We start from the raw sequence: 27,854 nt of genomic DNA, 5'->3' as shown, positions 1-27,854 counted from the left end.
CACAGTCAGCTTTTTGTATCCTTTGAAAATTTGTTAAATCTGATCAACCTTCAATGGCCGATGAGGTGGTGTTGTTGGATTTCTGGGCAAGCCCATTTGCGATGAGGCTGAGGATTGCACTGCCTGAGAAAGGCATTGAGTACAAGCATAAAGATGAGGACTGTAGAACAAAAGCCCACTGTTGCTGCAGATGAACCCGATTCAAAAGAAGATCCCGGTTCTCGTTCACAATGGAAAACCGGTCTACGGGTCCTTGGTTGCACTTCAGTACATTGATGAGGTTTGGAAGAATAAATCTCCTTTGCTGCCTTCTGACTCTTACCTTAGAGCCAAAGCCAGGTTCTGGGCTGACTTCGTCGACAAGATGGTATTTTTTTTTAGTTTTACTAATTTAGATCATTGTGAAGCAAGTTGATGGGGGTAGCACAATTTTTTATATGAACATGCAAGATCTATTCTCTTAAAGTTCCACTAGTTTGGAATATCTTTTTGCAAATAAAATAATGTTGTTTTCAACTTACAATTCAGGTTTAGGATTTATAAAAGAATGAACCTTTTGTTTGTGTTTAAAACATAGTTGTTTCATTTTCATGTTAAGGTTTTGGGTTATGGTTTAGGTCTGCGATATATACTAGCAAGATGATTAGATTAAAGTCTCAACTCATGCAGTTTCGATAGTGTATGCATGAGTTCCAACTTACTCATTAAATTTTTTACAATTTTGGTGATGTAGGATTTATCTTATGGGATAAATAAATATCAAAGGATATTCCACCCACATGAAGATATTACCGTCCTAATTATCTATGTGATAATTAGATGAAAATCAAGAGATATTCATATTAGAATATACTTGGAATTTTCATGGGCTTTTCAGTCTTGGTACACTCTTCCCAACCACTATATAAGAAGGCCTTGGGGAATAGAGAATAGATAAGAAACACAAGCTTTTCCACAGTTCAAATATTCTAGTTAGGTCCTTAGAGCTATCACTTTTGGCTCTAGGTCTTGGGAGGCGAAAACCAAGGGGCAACTCGACATACCATAGCCAACCCGACAACCTGCGAGGTTCTAGACGTGCACGGAGGGTCAAAACAGTTGTTCGTGTTTGTAGGAGCGTGCTGAGATTCAAGCATCTGCATAAAAGGTACACACGTCCTTTTGAATTTATTTATAATCTTCCAACAGTGGTATCAGAGTCACTCACATACTCCTCGCATGAAAGCATGAGATATATATGAATTTGGCATGAATGCTTGTCTTTAAAATTTTCGTTTTTGCCATGCTTTTTTATTTTCTAGGTTTTAACGCTTGGGTTATATTCTTTACATTCGTATGAGACTATGTTTAAAATTTGGTAAAGAAAAACCAAGTGGTTAGAGAGATAATTGAAACCCTAGTTTAGTAATAGCATGAAAAACGAATTTTTTTTAAGTTTTTTGCGACCCTTTTTTCGTGAGGTTAGAGTTGTTTTTGGATTTTTCCAAAGAAGACTTAATTGTAGATGGTAATCTGATCTTTCTAACGACATAAAATATGCATAAAACGGATGCATATTCGCTAAGTTATGGCCTCTATAAACAGGCCTTCTGAGAGTGAAAAATCTGGAAATTCCAGATTTTTTGGAAGAAGATGATGAACAGTGGTTCATCCTTCCACTCTTGGCCTAAGCAAGTACGAGTACATCACTAGGCTTTCGTGGATGTTAGCTACACTGTTGGATTCATCTCAGGGAGTTCAATCCAACGAAGGTCAAAAGAATGGCATCAAACTGCTAGAAGGCGGCGCGTGTGTGTCACGTGCCACCCAGGGCGAGTGGGTTCGCGCAATATTAAATTAATTATTAAAAATAAATAAAATTTTGCACAGCTGCTTTGGGTGGCGCATGGGCCGTGTTTTTGGGACACGGTTGGCAAGTGAATCATTGTGGTTCATTGACCTACGTAAGGGTATATTTAGGTTTGGTATTAGAGACGTTTTTAATTTACTAAAATTAAGGAAACATTCTTAATTAACCTTTAAAAAATATCCAGCACATGCCAAGATTTTAGGAAAATCAAAAAGAGATAATGTCAATCAAATTTGCTCATCTTGATTGAGCATTTTAAATTAGAAAGGAATGTTCTTTAGGAGAATATTTTAAAAAAAATTACCTAATTAATAAAAAAATAATGAAATTAGACTAGGGTTCACTAATGGTCACCTCTTATTTGATGTGGTGTCTAGGAAAAATATTTAAGGAGACTTTGGGTGTCAAAGAGGTTCGGTTTTTAAAAGCTTCACTCTGCCACCCTTCCCGGATTTAACATGCCCGCACTTACTGAGGCCCGCATGTCGAGCCCTTTGTCTAAAAACCCTAATTGTTGTCCACTCAATTGAATGTTGCATGAAAAATGGATAAGCTTAAAACATAATAATGTTTAAATTAGATTTATTTCGAAAATAATTAGAAAATATGATCTTGACTCTTAGAATTGAATGGTAATTATGAGCGACTTAGCGGATTTTTCAATTTCAACCTAGGAGAAAAAGTGAAATATTTTCTAATGAGTTTTTGAAATAAATAAATGTAAGATGTGTAATTAATGTCAAAATTATTTCACCCTTGTAGAAAGAAATGGCTGCCAAAAATGTTGTTGCTGATTTGACCAAAGGAGAAAAGTTGGTTGGAACTAACTATGATATTTGGCATAGGAAGATCCAATATATTCTCAATGAACAAAAGCTCTTGGAGCCTTTGGAGGCTTCGTTGGATGAGCCTGATCTTGAGAGAGATGGAACCACTGCGGCTCAGCATACGACTAAAGTGAGGTCTTATGAATCTTGGTTCAAGAAAGATCGAAGTGCGCACTTTACTATGTTAAGCAGCATGCATGATGATCTTATTGGTGAGTATGAAAAGTACTCGACCGCCAAGGAGATGTAGGACTAGCTGAAATTTTCTTTTGGTGGAACCTCAACTACTAGGTTGAGAAGTCTAGTGTTGAAGTTTGAGGTTTATAGGATGGATCTTAAGCATTTTGTATTTGAACATCTTAGGAAGATGTCCAACATGATACGAGATTTAAAAGTTGTTAGTAGTATCCTCACCGATGAACAGCAAGTCCAAGTTGTGATTAGGTCCCTCACAGACTCGTAGGATGCCCTTAAACAAATCATGACACACAATGATCAAATTAAGAACTTTCATGACATCTTGCGTTATGTTGAACTAGAAGGTGAGTGCCGAGTGGCGACCTAGAGTAGTGCCCTATTGACTTAAGGTGGATCCAAAAAGGTAACCAGTTCAAAGATAAGACTAAGTTTGAGAAAAATGATGCAAACCTTGCTCCTAATTCTAATAAGATCAAGGCCCACAAAGGTAAACGTGGCAAGAAAGACGAATCCAAGTCAACGTGCTTTAGCTATAAAAAGAAGGGACATTTCGCTCGTAATTACACTGAGCTGAATAGAAAGGTAATCCCTAACCTTAAATCTATCATTGTTTGTGTATGTTCACATATACATGTTGCTCACATGTCTGACAATTGGATGGTAGACACATGAGCAACCAAGCATGTGACGCGAGATAAAATGGGGTTCGAAAATTATCAACGTTTTCCAGCAAAGTCACACTGGGTGTACGTAGGTGAAGGAAGTCGTACAGAAGCTTTAGGAGTTGGTTCGTATCGACTTCAACTAAGCACTAGTTGTCAACTACTTCTGCATGATGTCTTGCACGCCCTTGGAATGCAATTTAATTTACTTTCAGTTACTGCACTTTTATATGAAGGATATTGTTTTTATTTAAGCCTGTCTAGACTTGTGATCTATTTGGATCAAGTTGAAATTGGATATGGTTCAATAAAGAACGATTTTGTTTGCTTGGATTTGATTTATTCATGTTCTTCTACTTCTTTTGTAACTGTTATTAAACATGTTGATTCTAAAACATGGCATGCTAGACTAGGGCATATAGGGCAAGATAGAATGACAAGGTTAGTTAGAGAATGTTTGTTGGGATCACTCACTAATGTCAATTTGCTTGTATATGAGCCTTGTTTGGCTGGCAAAGCAGTTAGAAAGCCTTTTGGAAAAGTTGTTTGAGCTACTTAACCGTAAAGTTAATCTACTCTGACATCTGTGGACCAATGAGTGTGAAGGCCCGTCATGGCGCCTCTTATTTTCTGACTTTGATTGACGATTACACGCAATATAGTTATGTGTACTTGATCGTCCATCGCTATAAAGCTTTAGATTGTTTCAAATGCTTCAGTAGCTGAGGTTGAGAATCAAAAAGGGAAGACTGTAAAAGTTCTTCGCACTAATCATGGACGTGAGTATTTGTCTGACCAATTCAAGGTTTTTTGTGAAGGTAAGGAGATGCGTAGACAACTTTCTATTCTTTACACACCACAACAAAATGGTGTTGCTGAAAAGGAGAAACAGAACTTTATTGGACATGGTCAGGTCTATGATGGCGCATGCAAATCTCCTTATATCTTTCTGGGGTGATGCATTATTAACCGCAATGTATATACTTAACCATGTGCTTACAAACTTTGGAATAATGTAAAACCCAATCTAGGTAATTTGCGTCCTTAGGGGTTGTGCTGAATTTGTTCATAATTAATCACATAAGTTTGGAAAGTTGGGTCCTATAGCAAATAAACATATCTTTATAAGATATTGTGAAAACTTGAAAGGTTATGTGATGTATGGTGAACATCCAGATGGAGGGAGAATCGAGATTAATTCACGTGATGTGGAATTCATAGAGAATAACTTCCCAAAACTTGGCGATACTATCAAAAACCTTGATCTCCATGAGTTGGAAAAAGATGAAGAACTCGTAACATCTTCAAGCGAAGGAGTAGAATTAATTTTCAATCCGTTGGTTGCTGAATATGATGTAGGAAGACTTGATCCAAGTAGGAGTACAAAACCCAGTGAGTGTAATGTATCCATAAACACTCAAGAGAATACGCCTAATGATGGGAACGTACCCTTTGAAATTCAAGGTCACACAGTTCGAAGAAGCAAGAGAGGCCATATTCCCAAACGTCATTTTGAGGTTGATGATAAGGCCTACATTTGCATACCTTCAGAGGAAAAGGAACCTTCTTCTTACAAAGAAGCGTTGTCTTCAATGACCAAAGAATGGAGGAAGAGATAAGCTCCATGGACAAAAATATTGTTTAAGAGTTAGTTGATCTTCCACTTGGGTGTAAAACCATTGGAAACAAGTGGGTTTTAAAAATTAAACGCAAGGCGGATGGTTCAATTGACAAATATAAGGCACACCTTGTGGTGAAATGATACACTTAGCAATTGGGTGTAGACTATAAAGAGACATTATCCCCTATGATGAGGTTTGCCTTTATTCGCCTCATTTTAGCTATTGTTAACTTAACTAGATTTGGAACTTCACTCAATGGATGTTAAGACAACATTTCTCAAATTTGAACTAGACAAGGAGATATACATGGATCAATCTCTAGGCTTCGAGGCCAAGGGACAAGAGAGCAAAGTTTGCCGCCTAAAAAGTTCCATATATGGCCTCAAGCAAGTGTCTAGACGGTGGAACATTAGATTCCATAATTCAATCTCTTCATTTGGTTTTGAGATGATTGAGGAAGACCACTGTGTGTATCTTAAGAAATATGGGAAAAGTATTCTCATACTTTCCCTGTATGTTAACGACATCCTGATAGCGGGAAATAACAAAACCTTCATAGAAACCACGAAAGCATGGTTGTCATCCCATTTTAAGATGATAGATATAGGTGAAGCACATTATGTGCTTGGAGTTAAGATCACAAGAAATCGCTCAAGGAAACTTCTAAGTTTGTCTTAAGAGACTTACATTAAGAAGGTACTTGAATGATTTAAGATAGAGAACTTTAAACCCATAGACACTCATATGGAAAGAGGCGCGATGTTGTCCTTAGAACAGTGTCCAAAGACTAAGAAAGAGAAAGAACAAATGGCAAACGTCTCATATGCCTTTGCAATAGGAAGTCTGATATACGTGATGCTTTGCACATGTCCGGACATTTGCCATGTCGTGGGCATGGTAAGCTGTTATCAAAGTAATCCTAGACAAGCTCACTGGTAAACCGTCAAGAGGATTATGAAATTCCTGCAAGGAACAAAAGATTTAGCCTTATGTTACTAAGGAGGGGATTTGAAGTTGAGAGGATATAGTGATGCAGACTGAGCAAGCGATAGAGATAACGCAAGTCCACCTTAGGTTATGCTTTTGTCCTTAGAGGTGGAATTGTTTCTTGGTGTAGAAAAAAGCAAACTTGTATTGCTTTATCCACAATGGAGTCATAATATGTTGCCCTTAGATCAACTGTTCAAGAAGTTGTTTGGCTTAGGAGGTTTCTACTACAGATAAGAGTTATGACTTATGCTCAAAAAGTTGTACTTGTCTACTGTGATAGTACTTCGGCCTTAGCATACATTAAAGATCCTAAATATCCTGGAAAATCTAAGCACATAGATACACGATATCATTTCTTTATGAACAAGGTTACCAAGGATGAAGTAGTGTTGAAACATATCTCGACTAGCAATATGCTCACTAATCCATGACTAAACCCATAATTAGAAACTCGTTTCTAACTCATGTAAAGAATATGGGTTTATGTAGGGTTTGATATGTTTTTCTTTATATTTGACATTATTATTGAATAAAAAGGCATTGAAGTTTTTTATTTCATATTTATTTATTTTTGAAATGATTGTTTACACATCTTTAGAAGTGTCACCAAGCTAGAATCGGTTTTTCACATGAATGATTCGCCCTAGCACTAAGATAGCAAGTAGGATGAGACATTTGTGTCCTCAAAGCATTGGACTGCGAGACCGAACACGTGTATGCTGAACTTACCAATATGCACAAGGTAAACGTCGCCTTAGAAATGTCTAAGATGAGACTTAACAGAAGTCGAACATGAAATTTGTTTCATGTTGAAGCTTGTAAAGCCGAATATGAATATCCAGGTGGGCACCGAGAAGGCGACTAGGTTAGAAGACTCAGGTTAGGCGCTTGTGTAATGACTAAACTAAGATCCGTATGGTGTATGTCCAATGGACATGTGACACACTCATTGAAATAAGGATATAGCATAGCATACAAATCATATTGTATATGCTATAACCGATTAATAGTGGGAATGATGAATGTCAAGTCTAGTGCGTGACGAATAGTCTGGGGAAGAAAACACAATGTCATGTCTAGGTAAGCAGTTAAATCAAATTAGATTGACATGAGAGCTTAAGGAAGTCAGTTCGAAGAAAACACCATGTCGTGTGATTCATTAGCTTTTTGATATTTGTTATCAAACATAAGACATGGATACATGATACTTGTGAGACATGACATTGTTTTTTTTTTGGTTTTTTTTTTTCATAAGGAGGGATAAAGAATGTCAAGTCTAGTGTGTGACGAACAGTCTGGGGCATAAAGTGATGACTTCCGAGTGATGCATTGTTGTTAGTTTAGTAATAACTTAATGGCAGTGCTCCTGGTTATGTACGTCCTTTCTCGCGAGGTCACTCATCCCATTTCCTGTATGAGGAGATAGACTAGAATGGATGTGAACTAAGTGTGTTGATTGAGACTATGTCACACCCTATGTGGGTGAGTGTGAGAGGTAGGATTTATCTTATGGGATAAATAAATATCAAAGGATATTCCACCCACATGAGGATATTAACCTCCGAATTATCTATGTGATAATTAGATGAAAATCAAGAGATATTCATATTAGAATATACTTGGGATTTTCATGGGCTTTTCAGTCTTTGTACACTTTTCCCAACCACTATATAAAGAGGCTTTGGGGAAGAGAGAATAAATAAGAAACACAAGTTTTTCCACAGTTCAAATATTCTAGTTAGGTCTTTAGAGCTATCACTTTCGGCCCTAGGTCTTGGAAAAAGAAAACCAGGGGGCAACTCGACATACCGTAGCCAACCCGATGACCTGCGAGGTTCTAAACGTGCACGGATGGTCAGAGCAGTTGTTTGTGTTTGTAAAAGCATGTTGAGATTCAAGCTTCTGCATTAAAGGTACACGCGTCCTTTCGAATGTATTTATAGTCTTCCAACAGGTGATACGAAATGCAGATACATGAAATTGGGAGGAAGGTATGGACAAGCATAGGAGAAGAACAGGATGCAGCAAAGAAGAAATTTCTCGACTGCATAAGCATGTTAGAAGGAGAGCTCAGAGACAAGCCTTACTTTGGGCGTGAAACCTTCAAATTTGTGGATGTGGCGTTTATTCCATTTTATAGTTGGTTTTCTGTCTATGAGAAATTTGGAAACTTCAGCGTGGAAACAGATCACCCAAAGTTTATTGCCTGGGTTAAAAGGTGTTTGGAGAAGGAGAGTGTATCCAAGTTGCTTCTTGACCCAAAAAAGGTCTACAATTTCCTCTTGCAAATGAGGAACAAACTCATAATGGAGTAGATTTTGGAGCAAGTGTGGGAAGAAGCTAGTGATTATCAATGTTCAACCTGTATTTGGTTTTTTTGAATTAGAATAAAATGACACTTGACGAAGGTTTCTACTGTATTTGGCACTTTGTTTCACCTCTGGTCATATGTTGTTATCTTTGTTATTTGCTTTTGTAATTAAATTATCATATTGTTGTTAACTTGTTATAGTAAGCAATATTATGTGACAAAGTCTTCATATTGAATGTTGGATTATTGGGTGTCACTGGTTGTACAACCATGAGTTTATCTCTCTTATTAGAACAATATTATGTGACCAAGTCTTCATATTGAATGCTGGAGTATTGGGTGTCACCGGTTGCGTACAACCATGAGTTCATCTCTCTTATTAGGTAACAAGAGTCATGGTTGTATTCAACAGATGATGGGGTAGATTTTCTCTTTATTATCCAACTTTTGTGGCGAGTTATATATTAGTTAAAGTGCAAATAGTAGTCTGTTGTCCCACATTGACGAAGTGCATATGTAATACCAATTGTAACTCCTATATATACTCCACTTTGGAGATTAATGAATATATAAGAAATTCTCAAATATTGTCATATATATATTTTTGGTATTTACCATGTTTAATTTGACATGGCATTATAGCAATTTCACATGGCATCAGAGTAATGCCACATACAGTACAGTGAACAGCGCCTTGCTACGTTGTGTGAACAGTGATTTGCTACAATATTCTGGTAAATTTTTTTCATTCCGCTGCGTATCTTTTATGCCTTTATTATTCGTGATTTAGTTTAATGGCTCAAAATAATCATAATGTTGTTATGCATCTTGGTGGAACAAATATATGGATAATTGACACTGGGGCCACTGATCATGTGACTAGTGACCCTAAAGTGTTTAATGAGTTATGTGACTATGTTCATGATCCGTATATTATTAATGGAAATGGAGCACCTTCCCCTGTGAAGGGTGACGATACTATCTCTCTTACTCCGACCTTATCACTGGTCTGTGCTTTACTTGTTTGTGATGTTAAGTGCAATCTTTTGTCGGTAGGAAAACTACTTGATACCTTATATTGTTCTGCTCACTTTTACCCTAAATATTGTTATTTTGAAGACATTCAAACTCAAAAGATAATTGGTCGTGGTAAAAGAATAGGGAGTTTGTACATCTTGACTATGGAGGATACTGTTGTTTCGGGTTCAAATAATCATCAAGTTTTAAGTGCTAAAGTTGATGACAAAATCGTCAAACAATGGAGGTTGCTCGCTCATTGATGTTGGATAAATGTGTTCCTAATCATTTATGGGGTCATGTTGTTTTGGCTGCTGTGTATTTGATAAATCGTGTTCCAAGTAAGGTTCTTGATTTTCAGACATCGCTTGATGTGCTACAAAAACATGTTTCTCTTGTTTTTATATCAAAACTTTTTTCGAATGTGTTTAGGTGTATTGCGTATGTGCATGTCTACCCTTATCAGTGGAGTAAACTTGATGCATGTGCTCTCTGACGTGTCTTTATTGGGTATGCTAACAATCAGAAAGGCTATAAGCGTTATCATCCTCCGACTCAGAAAACTTATATTACCATGGATATCACCTTCCAGAAGGAAGTTTCGTATTTTGTGAAGCCCTCTTCCGCCTCTCCACTTCAGGAGGAGAAGGGGAGTGAAGTGCAGATTCAAAGAGATGGTATGGATGATGTGTTACAAGCAGAGTTGGGGACAAAACCTATTATGTTGCGTGATACTGATAAGTTGGCTATGGATAGTGATCGATCAATTGTCATTCCCGAAACTATTTCTACTGACGACATATTAGATATGCCCAACGAGTTACCTGTTAGTGTGTCTGACGAATTACCTTCTGATGATCGGTTGCCTATTGTTGGTATGTCTAACAAGTTGTCTGATGATGGTTCGTCCAGTGACGATTCTTCTAACAGTTTGTTACTAGATGGTGACATACATGAGGTAAATTCTGATGATTCTTCTACTTATCAGTTGCCTTCACGAGCTAATTGTGGAAAACCTAAAATACAATATGAGCATGATATGCCTACCAAAGCCAAATATCCTATCAACAATTATGTGTCTATTCATCATTTGTCCAAACCATATGCATCTTACATATGTCAGCTATCTAGTGTATCAATTCCAATAAAATTGCATGACGCTTTGTTTGACCCTAAGTGGGTTAATGCCATGAGAGTTGAGATGGAAGCTTTGGAAAAGAATTCCACTTGGGATTTGGTTCCTATACCAAACGGGAAGAAAGTTGTTGGATGTAGATGGGTGTTCACTATTAAGCACAAAGCAGATGGTTCTATTGACCGGTATAAAGCTAGATTAGTTGCTAAAGGTTATACTCAAACCTATGGGGTGGACTATCAGGAGACTTTTGCTCCTATTGCCAAACTTAATATTGTGCGTGTTCTTCTGTCCTTAGTAGCAAACCAGGATTGGCCTTTATTGCAGTTTGATGTTAAGAATGTTTTCCTTCATAGTGATCTTAAGGAGGAAGTTTATGTGGATCTCCCAGCTGGTATCAAAACATCTCCTAGAAAAGGTGTTGTATGCAGGTTGCTAAAGGCTTTATATGGTTTCAAACAATCTCCTAAAGTGTGGTTTGGGAGGTTTACAAGTTCAATGAAGAAGTTTGGGTATGTCCAAAGTCATTCTGATCATACTTTGTTTCTAAAGTGACAAAATGGTAAGCTAACGGCATTGATTATTTATGTTGATGATTAGTGATGATCAGAATGAGATACAACGCCTTCAAAAGTACCTAGCGATTGAATTTGAGATGAAAGAATTGGGTGAATTGAAGTATTTTCTTGGAATCGAGGTTGCACGATCCAAGCATGGTATTTTTCTGTCTCAACGAAAGTATGTTCTTGATTTGTTAGCTGAAAGAGGTAGATTGCAAACATGTTGATACTCCGATCGAGCAGAATCATCATCTGGGCTTATTTTCGAATCAAGTTCCTACTCATAAGGAATTGTATCAGAGGCTTATGGGGAGATTAATTTATTTGTCTCACACTTATCCTGACATTGCTTATGCAGTTATTGTGGTAAGTCAGTTTATACACTCACCTAGTGAAGCTCAAATGGATGCAGTAATCCGTATTTTGAGGTACTTGAAGATAGCTCCTGACAAAGGCTTGGGTTTCTCCAAGAATGGTCATTTGAATGTCGAAGGGTATACAGATGCAAATTGGGCAAGTTCTATCACTGGTCGGCGATCTACATCTGGATACTTTACGTTTATGGGTGGTAATCTAATTATATGGAGAAGCAAGAAACAAAAAGTGTTGGCTAGGTCAAGTGTTGAAGCTGAGTTTCATGGTATGTCTCATGGTGTATGTGAGTTGTGGTTGAAAAAATTGTTGAGAGATCTTGGATTTAAACCCAAGGGTGCTATGAAACTCCATTGTGATAACAAGGCTGCTATTGAGATTGCTCGTGCAACATGATCAAACAAAACATGTGGAGATTGATCGACATTTCATCAAGGAAAAATTGGATGCTGGAATTATTATGTTTTCGTTTGTGGGATCTGAAGATCAATTGGTTGATGTACTTACTACGGCTTTGTCCAATAGTGTGTTTTCCAACTCGCTTAACAAGTTGAGCATGTGTAACATCTTTGCTCTAACTTGAGAGGGAGTGTTGCGAGTTACATATTAGTTAAAGTGTAAATAGTAGTTTGTTGTCTCACATTGACGAAGTGTATATATAATACCAATTGTAACTCCTATATATACTTCACTTTGGAGATTAATGAATATATAAGAAATTCTCAAATATTGTCATATATATTTTTGATATTCACCATGTTTAGTTTGACAACTTTGAGTTAACTTTTCCCAGGCATGCGAGATCTTACATTTTGCATGCAGGATTTCCAGCATTATATATCCAACAATACTTTTTGCACCAAAAGTTTAGGTTTCAATTGTATAGTAATTTTATGAACAATGGCAACAACATCATCATTAACAGAATTTGGTTTATTTAATAAAATTTTAAAAAAATCCCAAAAGGCATGGAATCCAGAAGATTACATGCAGAATGCAACATCCTGGCTTATTTTATAAACAAGTACAATTACATGCAGTGCAGGTGAGTTGTAGCTATCTTTATCTAAACCATCTCATTGGTCTATATGGTAAAAGATAATAGTGTCCAAGTTCAAAGGCCCTATAAGAATTTTTATTTATTTTCCATTTGACCTCTCAGTTGAATTTAAGAGATCCCACTAAGCCACTCAGAGCATTTCAAGTCTCGAGATAAATCATTACACCCCAAAACACACACACAGTCCCCCCACAGTGCCAGCAACAATGGCTGAGATTGCAATCTCAATCTCTCAGAAACTCACATGACCAGTCTCTCTCAATCCGCCATGTTTTGCAAAAATCAAGGCACATCAAGTTCACAATGATGGGTAACAAGAAGCATAAACTTGGTGGTGGAATCCATGGAGGAGGAGAAGAAGAGGAAGAGGCAGATGAAGAAGAAAACTGAGACAAGAATTTGCTGTAAAGTTTGGTTTAGAGTTGACTTGTTTATTTTATTTTCTTTTCATTTCACTGCTTAAGATTGTGACTTTCACGGCCTCCCTCCACTTTCTTGCGTTGATCATTCAATCTTTTCTTCTATTTTTGTTGTTCGCCTCTCGTTTTTTCTCTGTAAAGTTCTCTCTCTCTCTCTCTCTCTCTCTCTCTCTCTCTCTTCCTTATCTTTTACAGTCTGACTCTATTCATTGCATTGTGGGCTTTTTTGTGTGGTTTTCTTGTTCAGTGGCTTTAAAACTTAGTTGGGTTTCGGTCCCTTTAAGTTAATGCCACCGTTGAGACCATATTTTCATTTAGTTTTCCACAAACGTAGTTGTTCTCGCCTAACCCCCTATTTCCTTCGGTATTTTTATTTAAAAATAATAATAATAATTTGTATTTTTGGATACCATGCATGGAGCACTACCCCCCCTTGTATTCCAATTTCAGTTTCAATCTTGTATCCCAATTTCAGTTTTCAATATTGCCTCTGAGTCTCTTTTGTTCCGAAGTTTGCTTTGATATATCAGCTTTTTAATCTCCTCCACAGCCTTCACTGATCATCATATTCTTGTTCCATTGAGATGTTCTAACATAAAAAAAATTCCCTAATTGTTACCCAATTGAAGGATTTGAAGTGCATATTTCCTTCAAAAAAATTCTCATGCCACAAAACTTGCTGAGCAAACAATGTAATTTTCTTAATTTGTGTACGTAGAAATGGCTTGGCAGGTTAGTCATCTCCTACAAATGTTGTTCCACATAGCACTCATATTTTCTCTCACTTCTGCCTCCATGAACTCATTAGACCAAGAGGCTCTTTCCCTTTTGGAGTTCAAAAGATCACTTTCTGATCCAAGCAACAATCTTGAAACCTGGAATTCAGCATATTCAAATCCTTGCAATTGGACCGGAGTTCGTTGTTCTGATTTCAAGGTAACTTCTATAAATCTCAATGGACTTAATTTGTCTGGCACTTTGTCTCCAAGCATTTGTAATCTTCCTTACTTAACTGAATTCAACGTGTCCAAGAACTTCTTCTCTGGTCCTTTCCCTAAGGGTTTGGCAAATTGTCATAATCTTGAGATTCTAGACTTGTGCACAAATAGGTTTCATGGAGAAATGTTGACCCCTTTCTGCAAAATGACCAACCTTAGAAAGCTTAACCTCTGTGAGAATTATGTGTTTGGTGAAATGCCTGAGGATATAGGGAATTTAGCTTCACTTGAAGAGCTTTTCATTTACAGTAATAATCTTACCGGTGTCATTCCCACATCGATTAGTAAGTTGAAAAGGCTCAAGGTCATCAGAGCGGGTAAAAACTTGCTTTCAGGGCCAATACCAACTGCTATTGGTGAGTGCGAGAGCTTAGAAGTTCTTGGGTTGGCACAGAATCAGTTAGAAGGATCGCTTCCGAGGGAGCTTCACAAGCTCCAAAATCTGACTGATTTGATCCTCTGGCAAAACCAATTAAGTGGTGAGATTCCTCCTGAGATTGGTAATATAAGTAGGCTGCAGTTGCTTGCCGTGCATGTCAATTCTTTCAGTGGATCGCCCCCGAAAGAACTTGGGAGGTTATCCCAGCTCCAAAGATTGTATATCTATACCAACCAGCTGAATGGAACAATTCCAAGAGAGCTAGGGAATTGTACCAATGCTGTTGAGATAGACCTTTCTGAAAATCAGTTAACTGGATTCATCCCCCGGGAGTTGGGTTACATCCCTAATCTCCACCTGCTTCACCTTTTTGAGAACCTGCTTCGAGGAAATATTCCTAGGGAGCTTGGGCGGTTGAAGATGCTGCAGAGGTTAGATTTATCGATAAATCATTTGACAGGCACAATTCCACTGGAGTTTCAGAATCTCACTTGCATGGATGATTTGCAACTGTTTGATAATCATCTTGAGGGTAGAATTCCGCCTAACCTCGGAGCTAACAGTAACCTCACAATACTGGACATTTCTGCAAATAAGCTTGTTGGTAGAATACCTCCACATCTTTGTAAGTATCAGAGGTTAGTGTTTCTAAGCCTCGGTTCCAATAGGTTGTCCGGAAATATTCCATACGGTCTTAAGACATGCAAGTCTCTGATGCAGCTAATGCTAGGAGATAACCATCTTACAGGAAGCCTCCCTATGGAGTTATATAACCTTTCTGCTCTTGAAGTCTTTCAAAACCGGTTCTCAGGACCAATACCTCCAGAGGTAGGCAGGCTTATAAGTTTAGAAAGGCTGCTCTTGTCAGATAACTACTTTGTTGGGTACATTCCTCCTGAGATTGTGAATCTATCACAGCTTGTGACCTTCAACGTTTCCTCTAACAGACTCTCGGGTAGCATTCCTCATGAGCTTGGAAATTTAACAAAATTACAAAGGCTTGATCTTAGTAGGAACCACTTCACTGGAAATCTCCCAGAAGAACTTGGAAAGCTAGTGAATCTAGAACTTTTGAAACTATCTGATAACAGTTTGATGGGAGGAATACCAGGGACTCTAGGGAGCCTGGCCCGACTGACGGAGTTGCAGATGGGAGGAAATCACTTTTCTGGTAGCATCCCTGTTGAGATGGGCCAACTTATTGCTCTACAGATTTCCCTCAACATCAGTCATAACAATCTTTCGAGTACAATTCCTGAAAACTTGGGGAACTTGCAGATGTTGGAATCTCTCTACTTGAATGACAATCAGCTTGTTGGTGAAATTCCTGCCTCAATTGGTGAGTTGCTTAGCCTTTTGGTGTGCAACCTTTCTAACAATAACCTAGTGGGAACCGTGCCCAACACCTCTGTATTTCGAAGGATGGATTCTACGAATTTTGCAGGAAACGATGGCTTGTGCAGATCAGTTTCTAGTAGTTGTCACTCTGCAGCTCCATCTACTACTCCAAAGCGAAGCTGGATACAGGACGGTTCATCTAGAGAGAAAATAGTGACCATTATATCCGTTATAATTGGATTAATCTCCTTGTCTTTTATAGTGGGTTTCTGTTGGGCAATGAAGCGCCGAAAGCCTACTTTTGTTTCACTTGACGATCACACAAAGCCTGCAGAAGTGTTCGATAACTATTACTTTCCTAAGGAAGGTTTCAAATACCAGGACCTTGTTGAAGCTACCAGCAGTTTTTCAGACAGTGCAATTCTTGGAAAAGGAGCCTGTGGTATTGTGTACAAAGCTGTAATGTCTGACGGTGAGGTCATTGCGGTAAAAAAGCTAAAGGCGCAAGGAGAAGGAGTAAGTGTTGATAGCAGCTTCCGCGCTGAGATATCAACCCTTGGCAAGATCAGGCATTGTAACATTGTGAAGCTCTATGGCTTCTGCTGCCACCAAGACTCAAATCTTCTCTTGTATGAGTACATGGAAAATGGAAGTCTAGGAGAACATCTCCATGGAAATGAACAAAGATGTTTTCTAGACTGGAACGCTCGATATAAGATTGCTCTTGGAGCAGCAGAGGGTTTGTGCTATCTTCATTACGATTGTAAGCCCCAAATCATCCACCGCGACATAAAGTCAAATAACATTTTATTGGATCAAGTTCTTCAAGCACACGTAGGAGACTTTGGCTTGGCTAAATTGATTGAGCTCCCATACTCAAAATCCATGTCCGCTGTTGCAGGCTCATATGGCTACATTGCCCCAGGTAACAAAAGAGTTCATAGTATTCTTTTGTTTTCACTCATTCTTCTCGTATATTCTCTTCACTAGATAGTACCACATCACAGTTGCTTGAACACGGCTCTCCCATAATGTGCATATCCTAATTTATATCGATGTCCGTCTATTTAATGATTTACTTAACACACCTTCTTTATGTTCTAATTTTTAACTGCAAACTGCTAATGCTGTAAACCTCATTCGAGTTATTCCAATATACTTGATATCACGGATTAAGTCATGATTTCAAGCATTACTCAAAATTGTCCAACATTTCAAGGGAGATGAAATTACCATCTCAAACCTGAATCCCGTACCTTCTTATGCAATTTAGAAATGTTTGAAGTGAAGAAAGATTGACTGTTCATTTCTGAGTTGTTGTTGTTGCTCTGTTGTGTATCAGTTGGCGTATGAACTTACAATACTGAAATCTTGTTGGTACTTCTAACCGTATATTTTTCTTGGAATTCATTTCAGAGTACGCATACACAATGAAAGTGACTGAGAAATGTGACATATATAGCTTTGGGGTTGTACTGCTGGAACTAGTAACCGGGAAGTCACCTGTTCAACCGCTGGAGCAGGGAGGAGACCTCGTCACTTGGGTGAGAAGGGCAATAAATAATGGAGTGGTAACGGCTGAAATATTTGACAAGAGGGTAGATCTGACCGTGAAAAGGACAGTTGAGGAAATGACCCTATTTCTCAAGATTGCATTGTTCTGCACTAGTACATCCCCAGTTAACAGGCCAACAATGAGGGAGGTGATCGCAATGATGATTGATGCTAGGGCATCTGTGAGCAATTTCTCATCATCACCGACATCCGAGAGTCCTTTAGATGAAGGCACTTCAAGAGGTGAGAAAAAAATCAACTTATTTCTCCGTTGTGGAAGTTGTGACTGCTTTATGCATTTTAAGGTTCTTCACAAATGCTTCCTCTCAAAGTCCCTTTCATAGTAAAAAAAAACCTAAATCCCCGTTTCGAAGAAAATAAACCCATGATGCCAACTGCTACTGCACCATTGAAGCGTAACTTTTTTCAGTAGTTCGACTATTTAAGTGTTTCTCGTTAACATTATCATTTTTTGGGGGTTCCTGATGATCTAATGCCCCAATTATTCTGATTAAAAGTGATGAACTGCTTAACCAAACTACATTATCTTCCAATTTCCACCGAAGGGAAACTTGTTATTTTTGTCCTATTTCGTGTAATTAAAGATTTCTCAGAGACTGACGCTTGCATAATTATGAAAATTTTCAGATTCCATGGGATTATAGGCTCACTCCATCTCCATGAAAGGGTGCTAAGATTCTGCATGTCCTCCCATACTACTACACATTGAACGAGTGATCTGCATTCGCACTCGGATTGCTTGAGAAAATAAAGATTTTATCAGCAACGATCTGCATTTTGACTAACCATCTGCTCTAGCTCGATCAAATGTACTAAGATTTAAAAGTGGTTTAGAAGCATAATAATTTCTCTGTAAACAAAACTCTCCACTTCGACCTAATCCCAAAATCTATCAAGCATCACTCTATAGTTTCTCTTTTATCACGTATATCACTGTTTCTAATTGGGATGTCGGAGAAAAGAGGGTTTTATCATAAAAAAAAGTCTCGGTGCAACTAGGAGTGGAACTATTCAATATAAGTTGTAATTTACACTGTCAAGTTTCTGACGAGGGGATTGCACTCTTCAACATGGGAAGGAAGCCTCCTGCTAGCAGGCATGCTTAACACAAGCAACCAGGAATTTGACTTGTAGGTATGAACCATTCACTAATTAACCAAATGGCAGGAAGCAATTATTTTGCAACTTTTATTAGGTGAATGTAGAATTTGCATGTTATCTCAAGATCTGAGCTGAGTACTAATTGGTTAAATACTGTTGAATCCTATGAGCCAGCTGATGTGGCCCTGCACATATGCAAGGAAATTTGAGAAATGCATATTAATTCTCCATTGGATCAGTCTAGATGCCTATGGTGTAGGTCTGCAAAACCTAATTCCTGATAACCAACAATTTATGAATCTTTTAGCTTTTTCTCCTCTGCCCACTGTAGTTAATTAGAGTGGTTGGAAAAGCTAGCAAAAGGGTTTAAAGGAAACATAAGAAGGATGAGCAAGAAAACAGCGTGACACAATGCTACGCCAGTTCAGTAGTACGGATTTTATTAATCGTTGAGCGGAATTTAACTTATTACTGATTTTTCAATCTTTTGACGGTTCTTGGTTTGTTTATTCATTTACTAAAAAAATTAGATGCCAATTGTAGAAGAAAAAAAACAGATTAGAGTGGTTCTTAATAGCAAATAGAAAAGAGAGATATTTGGTCAGAAAGTTCATCAAAATTAAGAGGAGCAATTCAAATTTGGGTGTAAATGAGAGAGCGTATTGCTCTAGCCAATTTGACTAAGCCTAAGTATGCAAACATATGCTATAATCGTGACATCTGTGCGATATGTGAGCAACAATACAACGAATCGGTATATGGTATGAGACACATCAACATTAGTTATATGACTCTCGTGAGGTATGAGCGACTATCCGTTGCACAACTCTCAAAGTAAGTGAAAAACAATACAGATATACAAGATATGTTTCCATAAACGGATCGAAAACATATCATCATGAATGGATAATAGATATGTACCAAAACCAGAGACATTTCCAATTAAAAAAGAAAAAACTTGAGTGACTGAATTAGACAATAATCAAAGCTCAAAAAAGACTTAAATATAAATCTTCTATTTTATTTTAGAAATTAAAATATAGTCATGATTGTATAACGCCGATTCATATACATTAAAATTCACACAAAAAAGTCCCTCACACGATCACATCTCTCTGCCGAGACTGCTGCTGCTGCACTACCTATTTATACAAACTCTTCGCTGGATTTTCACCTTTTACCCCACAACAAAATAGGGTATTCATCTCACCACTTTATTACTGACATACTGATAGTAATTACTGTTACTGTGTCTATTATTCTTGTAATTAGATGATGATCTAGTCCTCACAAATTGACCTAGTGCCTTCCACCAACACTTCCTTCTCTTCTGTGTGGGCCCAACCAGTATGTTTCCGTGGGGCTTACTAGGCTTCCTTCTGAGCCCATTAACCTCGGGTGGCCTGTAAGTCCGGATCAAGGCCCAATTAATCCCAACAAAAAACGGGTGCTGTTTAATTTCTGTGGCCCCCTTGGCGCACCCCAGCCTCCTCCGTGGATCCCTCACCAGCAGCCTCTCAATCAAATCCCTCGCCTCCTTCATTCCCTCCTCTTCTTCCTCCGCCACGCGGAACCTCACCCCGCTGCTCGCAGCAATATTACGCAGGGTATTTTCTTTAGTCACGCCCTTAAACGGCGTCGTTCCGTGGAGGAGCTCGTAGATAAACACTCCGAAAGCCCACCAGTCAACGCCGTTACCGTGGCCGTTACCTGATATCAACTCCGGGGCTAGATACTCGTGAGTCCCAACGCAGGATTTTGAAAACGCGGTTGTCGGCTCCGCCACGAACTCCGCCACCATTTCCTCTTGCTGCTCCCTCCTCGATCCAAAGCAGGAATAAGTACCTTTTCTTTTAGTAGGCCTCGTCTTCTGAACACGGCGGTGTTGCAAGGTGGGGTTCACGTCTCCTTTGAAGCAAAGATCGAAGTCTGACAACATAACATGTCCATCCTCGCGCAGGAGTATGTTTTCGGGTTTCAGGTCCCGATAGACGACTCCCAGCGCGTGGAGGTACTCAAGGGCGACGAGGACTTCTGCCGCGAAGAAGCGAACGGCGGAGACAGGGAGGCGGTTTAGTGGCTGTCTGAGGAGGAGGTTGTGGAGGTCGCCGTTCGGGCAGTAGTCGATGAGGAGGCAGGTGTAGTGGGAGACGTCGATGCGGGCGTAGAGCGTAGGGAGGAAAGGGTGGTCGAGCATGGAGAGGATCTCGGCCTCGGTGCTTACGTGGCCGAGTTTTTTCGGGGTGAGTAAATCTTTATCGACGACTTTTAGGGCGAAGGTGGCGGCGTCAGGGTTGTCACGGTCGTCTCGGAGGCGGCATAGGAAGACGCGGCCGAGGTCTCCTGTGCCGACATGGCGGAGTAGCTTGAGGTGGCGAAGGTGGAGGGTGCGATCGGAAGAGATGGCGGTGGCAGCCTTGATAGCCGTCCAGTGCGGGTCCGACTTGCGGTGGTGGTGGAGGGGATTTGTTGTGGTGGTGGTGGTAGTGGAAGTGGTGGAGAGGCGGTCGTTGAAACTGAGGGTCAGGCTGCTGCGGGCTAAGCTGGAGCGAGCACTTGAGCAGGAAGCGGCGAAGGTGCGATCAGTGAGGGCGGTGGAGGTGGAGGTGCAGCTAGTGAAGCTGAGGTCGAGATCTGCGTAGTCGGATGGGAAACAGGCCAAATGGGTTTCTTTGTCCATGGCGGTTGGATGAGGAGGTTGCGGTGGCGCATGCGCTCTGATGACTGAATATTTTGGATGGACAGATGCAATTGAAATATACAAGTTGATATTTGGGGGGTTTGGGGGATTATAAAAGAATAGAGAGGAAGAGAGAGGGTGGAGGGAAGGTATGTGGGACGTGGTGGGGACTATTAAATGAGGTGTTTGGTTGACCCAAAACTGAGCATTTTTGCATGTAAGTGTGCAGTGGTGGTGGAAAATGGAAGAGAGAGAAAGATGGTAACAGTTAAAAGAAAATTAAGAAAGTGTGCTGGTTGACCAAACCCGAAAGAGATCAGGAGATGATCTTTTTTACCAAGGTCATCGAATCAATTAATTTGGGCTTTTAAATTTTCCTCTAACGATTATCTGTTTTGATTCTTTAAAAGTTATAATAATATTTTGCTGCTAGATAAAAATTCAAAGACCTGAATCACTTGATCCGATGACCTTGGTACAAGATATCTAGAAAGGATCTCTTTCCGACCAAACCCGACCAAACCGACCATTTGCATGTTAATGACAGAGATAAAAAAGAGAGAAAATGAAGGAATACAAGGAATGAGATGACTCAGATGAGGCATCAGGCATATATGAGATTCTGGTCCGCTGCATTTACCATATGTGCAGTTTTTTCTGCATTTTAAAGCAAGTCTGATCCGTCCAACCAGTCAAATGAAATTGTAATTATTCCATATCAACATCAGCTTTAAAAGGAAAACAAAACTAATATGGAAGGAATGATCGAACAGTCGACGAAGAAGAAAAAGGAGGAAATCTGATATAAAAAGGGGTGCTAAATTAATTTTGATTCTAGTTCGCCAGTTATAGCAATCTGAGCATGCAGCTCTTCCAAATCAGAAAAATGCACCCACATTTATATATAGAGACTTCATTGGATTCTATGGCACATCCAATTAACCTATTAATTGTCAGAATAAAACGTACAATTAATGAAGGAATTCTATGGTGAAACAATATCAATCAACTCCATTCATATGATTATTCTCTTCGTAATAGCATTTACAAACATTATTAATTAATTATATGGTACACAACAATATATACGATAAATTGATAAGAGACGAAGGCCTCCAGAGAAAACGCTAGAGAGAAACCTCCAAGAGGCTTCTCCTCCCGTTTCATCGTTTTTTAGACGAACGATAGCAGTTTAATTATAATATTAAAAATTTATACAAATAGAGGACATTCTAGATACCACTTTTTCTACATTTTTTTTTTAATTTCTCTTACTTAATTTATTCTTACACTCAATTTGAAGGACGTCGTTGTGATTTGCACAAAGTACTTTGGGCGACCTTTGTCTAGTGATGACTCTTAGTGGTTATAATGCAACTATTATCCACTACATATTACGTGCAATTGGATAATTGGAGGTTGATTTGTCCTCAAATCTCCTTTGTGTTACAGTATGTTTTTCTTGGCTAATGCGGTGAGATCTGCAACAGCACGATTTTGGCTCGTGGCGGTAGTTATGATTTAGGGCTTTGATTGTTTTGGATTATTGCGGTAGTTGTTTGTGTGAATTTTGTCCGCTTCAGTTTAGTCATTCGAAGTTGTTATTTGTTCGTTATATTAAAATTTGTGTCATCCGTAGGTCTTTAATTCATTGTTAAGGTTGTAATACAGGTGCTGTAAGTAATAATAGGGAAACCACATGCTTATATATTAACTTTTTATTTCTCGCTTATTGCGATCCGAAGAGTTTAATTGTCGTCGTTGAATTAGTTGGGTGGCTAAGATTGTTTTGAATACAGAAACCACTCCCTCGTTGTAATTGTAGAGGAGAAAATTAACTTTAATTAATTAAATCCCATGCAGGAGGGCGACCAGGATAGTGGTTTGAAGAATTGAAGGCGCTGCCAAAGGGTTAGGAGCCGCGTTTATACCGAAGGACGTGAATCAAGTTAAACAATTGAACTTAGCACTGAATCTGAGATGAACGGCTACATATATAATTAATTTATATACTATATAGTCTAGTCCTCTCATTCTCTGTGGATAAATATTTGCATGTAATAGTTTATCGAGAGGTTGTAGCGTTTCGAAAAACTATTACTATAAAGTTACATGCAAGAATCTTTCGGTATAAGTTTATACTAGCGATCCAGCTAAAACGTTACGAATAATATATAGTGAATGTGTTCCATAAGAGTCTCTCCATGTTTGTGATCTGTTCTGATTATTTATTTGTTGATCCTGTGAGGGGTAGGTCGGTTTCCACCAATGGTGTTATTACAACACCAAATGCGCTGCTTGAAAAGCAGGATCTTTATAATTATGTTCATGAGTAATATTAGGAAAACTAAATTTGTAGACGAAGTTTTAAAAATTAAAGGATGTAGAAGTTAATGATTGATTTATTACTTACATGTTGATAAACGTGTTTATTCTTATTGATGACACATTATTTAGTTTACAAATTTAATTTTTAAATTTGGTCTCTCTAGTATTACTTATTATTCAAAGTTACTACACGTCCCTTCGGCCTTGGGATGCTACAGCCCTAGATTTTGGGTGTTGAAATGGATAAGAACTAGCTAGCTAGGGGAAATGGATAAGAACTAGCTAGCTAGGGTTTTAAGTCTTTAATATATAGCACGGCAATACACAAATATGTACACCAACAGGAAAATTTTCAAGAGTGCTTACAAGATCATACATATACAACCGATCGAACATATAACTATTAATTCTTGAGATGAGTTGCAAACATTGATTACAAACATGCAAGAAAGTTATACATTTTCACTCCCTAAGTTATATTTGTTGTATTATTGGTTCATTTGTAGTAACGTATACGTAGTCTGAACCTTTGTTTACTTGTAAATCTTATTTGACATTTATTTTATACGACAATATATTTACATTAAGAGGTTGCAAGAATAAATTAGTATCAAACTCGTCATTCACGATATTTGAACCTAAAATCTCTAATTTACAAGTGGATAGAAATATCTCTAGACCATCATACTAAGTGATCATCCCTACCTAACACTTATACATGCGAATCTGACCTTGATTATATTACATATACAAATTGTAATTCAAATTTGAAATTTCCTTAAATCAACCAATATAAATAATAGTTTTAAAATATCAAGTTTTTAAAAAATTTATTGAATATATTCAACCATATATTCAACATTAACTTCAATTATAAAGAGATTTCAAATGAATCACCTAATTGTTAATTAACAAATAATTAGTAAAACCAATTTCATGAACATTTTCGATCATGTGCATCTCCACTCAAACTATTGTGTTCGAGTTTCGAAATCAATTATTTAGCATGCATTCATGTCATCCACATACTTTATTGTTCATTACGTTAACATTGCATTGCGTCTGAAATTAAAAATAAAAAGCTATTTATATTTGTTCATGTGAAATTTTAAGAATAAAAGTTAAATTCAACGTGTATACTGCAGCCGACTTTTGGCATTGTGAGTAAATTAACGATAATATAACTGGAACCTTCTAATCTCTGCTAATATAAAACTAATTAATTAATCACTCGATGGTTAACTAATGTCTTTTTCTTCTTTTTTTTTTTTGGAAACTAACTGATGTCTTTTTAAACAAGGCAAAGTACGTACCAAACATATGTAGAAATGGTCAATGGGAAGCCATGGATGTGGCCTCATGTGATGGGCCAAGATCACTTCTTCAGGACCCACGTGGAAATGAAGAGAGGATGCTGTCTGCCACGTGCTCAACACTGGCCCTACAATGTCGCTCACACCACCCAATAATAACTCGCTTACATTTGACTCTTTTATTCAATCCCATATTTAATTAGAGAGAGTTAACATTCTTCGTATTTTGTCATTTAATATTACAATTTAATGTTATTTTTTTTACTTGTAAATGAGGATTTTTAGATTCGATTATCACTATAGTCAAATTTAAACTACATTATTACTAAGTCATTGTAAGGTTTTGCCCAATCCTCCGCCTCCTTAGTGTTGTTAAAAAAAAAAACCAGACTTTTTATTTGAACTTTTTATTAAACGCCACACTTCAAATTTGTTATGTGAGAAGGTCCAAATACAAAGATTGCTAGTATTTGTTTATTTAATTTTCTGAAGCATACACAAAATTATGATATTTATTAATTATATATAATAATTCATCAATAATGTAATTCACCTTCCGAACTGGTATTTAAGTGATGATAATAATAATGTAGGCAGAGAAATAATGTTCCTGTCCTTTCTCTACAAATCAGAGAGAGATGGAGCTGCTGCTGCGGCCCTTGTAGTTGTGGGTCGATCTGCTGAAGAGGCTCGATATAACTGATCCCATGCCCCCACTGCAAGCAAAAGGGGCGGGTCTATATGTTTAGAGTTTAGTTTATCTGTAACTATTTTAGTTGTATTATCTGTTTAGGGTTTAGGGATTGAGATATACTGATTTTCACCGGTCATATGTGTCATTTTGTATCTACTACACTCATAACGTGATACTGTTGTTAACATAATGTCATTTGGGGAATGGTTGAAGAACATGCAATGAGGTATATGTAGTAGCTAGGTTAGTGTTATATAAAACTGTGGTTAAGTTTACTTAATTTTGTCTAAAACTTTAGGTCTAAAACACAAGTTAATTAGAAGAAATATAAGTTGGTGGCACGTCACAACACTCCTTACAAATCCAGCTACTAAGTTACCGTTATTCGAATAACGAATCACTCATTTAACGGATTAGCACAGAAAAATAATATCTCAAGACTCCATCAATAAAAAATGTATCAAAATACAGAATATCTCCAAGTTGGAAAGAAGCTAGTTTTATTTCCTAATCACCCTAGTGCATCATGTTCAGGAGAGGAGAGTCTTTCTTTTGTTTTTGAGAATTAATTTTAGCACAATCATTTTTCTTAGGCGTCTTAAGCCAAAATAGTCACTTAAATTTGGCATAACTCCTAACTTTGGTCTCTGAGATTTGAAATTGATATAAGTGGTCCCTGAATTTGTCAACCATCAATCATTTTGGTCATTCCGTGAAAAATCTCTGTTAAACAAGGACCAAAATGATAAAAATATTCTCAATTTAATAAACAATGGGCCAAAATGATTTGACAAAACTTGAGAGTATTTTTGTCATTTGGCAGTGTTTTAAAAATCGGCCTAGGCGGCGCCAAACCGCTAGGGGATGAAGGCCTGTTGTGATTTAGTGCAAATTGTTTCGAAAAATCAGTCTAGAGATAGACAGCCCTACGCAGGCTAGGCAACTTGGTGGTTTGGGGTTTTTTTTCTTCTTTATTTTATTTTATTAATTGTGTGTTTTTTTTTTCTTCTTTAGTTTCATGGTTGTATACTAATGGAAATGGTGTACCTAATTTGCAAAAGATGACTATAAAGATTCTCTCATTGACTACAAGTTCATCCAATTGTGAGAGGAATTGGAGCACTTTTGTGGGGATACATACAAAGAAAAGGAATAGACTAGATACAACAAGGTTAAATAATTTAGTCTATGTCTAATTAAATGTAAGGATTATGAACAAGAAGAATTTAATCTATCATCCAAGAATACTCCTCATTATGATTATATGCTTAATGTTTTTTGAATATTGAATTTGTTGGATACATGTACTTTATGTATTCTTCTACTTCTATTTTTGCATTTTATCATTCTTTTATTATCCATACAAGTATAGTTTTTTTTTAAGTGTAAATAGATACTTATTTACAAGATGTACAATAAATTTACATAAATCCGCCTAGGCCACTTAGGCACTAGGCCCCTGCCCATGGCCCGACTAACACCTAGCTTCTCTTTAGAACCTTGCATTTTGGTCTTATTTGATAGAGAGTTTTCACGGAATGGCCAAATGATTAACGGTGAATAAACTCAAGGACCACTGTTATTGAATTTAAATCTTAGAGACCAAAATAAGGAGTTATGCCGATCTAATGGACTATTTTAGCTAAAAAGTCTTTTCCTTATACGTGCATATTTATTTATCTTCTTATATTCATATTAGACTTATTCAATTCAGAATTCAAAATTAAATTAACAAGAATGCGTAAGAAGAGAAAATCAACGAGAGCGAAATAAAGTTCTTTCTTTTTTTTTTTTTTTTTTTTTTTTTTTTTTTTTTTTTTTGGGAAAGGTTAAGATATCCTTCAACCTAGAACTCTGACCAACACAATGGCATCACTGAGCTGTAGGTCCAGGATTCTTTGGGAGTTTACGTATTGGATTAGTTTCACTAAAGAAAACTAAGTGCCAATTAGTAGGGCCATGTGGCAATTGCATGTGCCAACACATGGCAAATCGATTGTATTTATTTCTCATTTCATTTCGTTTAGTGACCTAGACATGGCACAATGAGTGTCCATTAGTCCATATACAGGATCTTCTTGAGTTTGACACATACACATGTATATGTGTATATATATTTGTGTGAAAATATTGAGGTGTTGTTTTGCAATAAAACAATGAATGAGGATCCTCTTTCTGGAATCTCTTTGTGAGGATCATGAGGATTCTCATATCATGTCCGTTTATCGTATATCGTGCAGTCAGTTTTCATCATGTACTGTTTGTGTTTAATTTTAAATAAAATGTTTAAAATGATTTATGACTGTACGATGTACGATTAACGGACAAATACAAGAATCCCCCGAAATTCTCACAAAGAGGATCCCAAAAGGATACCTCATTCTAAAATAATTACGGAGGACTGCGTAATGACTATTGTATAGTGC

The 27,854-nt window shown here is 37.6% G+C and overlaps 2 protein-coding genes and 1 pseudogene across 2 annotated transcripts; 2 read left to right on the top strand and 1 right to left on the bottom strand.

Moving 5' to 3' along the window:
* Positions 1–14: 14 nt before the first annotated feature.
* Positions 15–8,463, top strand: LOC103945947 (annotated as a pseudogene).
* Positions 8,464–12,694: 4,231 nt separating this feature from the next.
* LOC103945946 (leucine-rich repeat receptor-like serine/threonine-protein kinase At1g17230) lies at positions 12,695–18,214 on the top strand. Its single transcript, XM_048569895.1, has 3 exons — positions 12,695–16,662; positions 17,154–17,534; positions 17,940–18,214. The coding sequence occupies exons 1-3, from the start codon at positions 13,743–13,745 to the stop codon at positions 17,954–17,956; spliced, it is 3,318 nt and encodes a 1,105-aa protein (XP_048425852.1). The 5' UTR covers positions 12,695–13,742; the 3' UTR covers positions 17,957–18,214.
* A 1,199-nt stretch (positions 18,215–19,413) lies between these two features.
* On the bottom strand, positions 19,414–21,222 carry LOC103945945 (serine/threonine-protein kinase WAG1). The gene has a single exon (XM_048569896.1). It carries the CDS (start codon positions 21,091–21,093, stop codon positions 19,615–19,617), a length of 1,479 nt encoding a protein of 492 aa, XP_048425853.1. The 5' UTR covers positions 21,094–21,222; the 3' UTR covers positions 19,414–19,614.
* Between the last annotated feature and the right edge of the window lie 6,632 nt (positions 21,223–27,854).

The sequence above is a fragment of a genome, unplaced genomic scaffold (assembly GCF_019419815.1).
Source record: "Pyrus x bretschneideri cultivar Hongxiangsu unplaced genomic scaffold, Pyrus_bretschneideri_v1 Contig50, whole genome shotgun sequence".
NCBI lineage: Eukaryota > Viridiplantae > Streptophyta > Magnoliopsida > Rosales > Rosaceae > Pyrus > Pyrus x bretschneideri.
The sequence above is the reverse complement of the archived record's forward strand: the minus strand, read 5'-3'. Positions and strand labels throughout refer to the sequence as shown.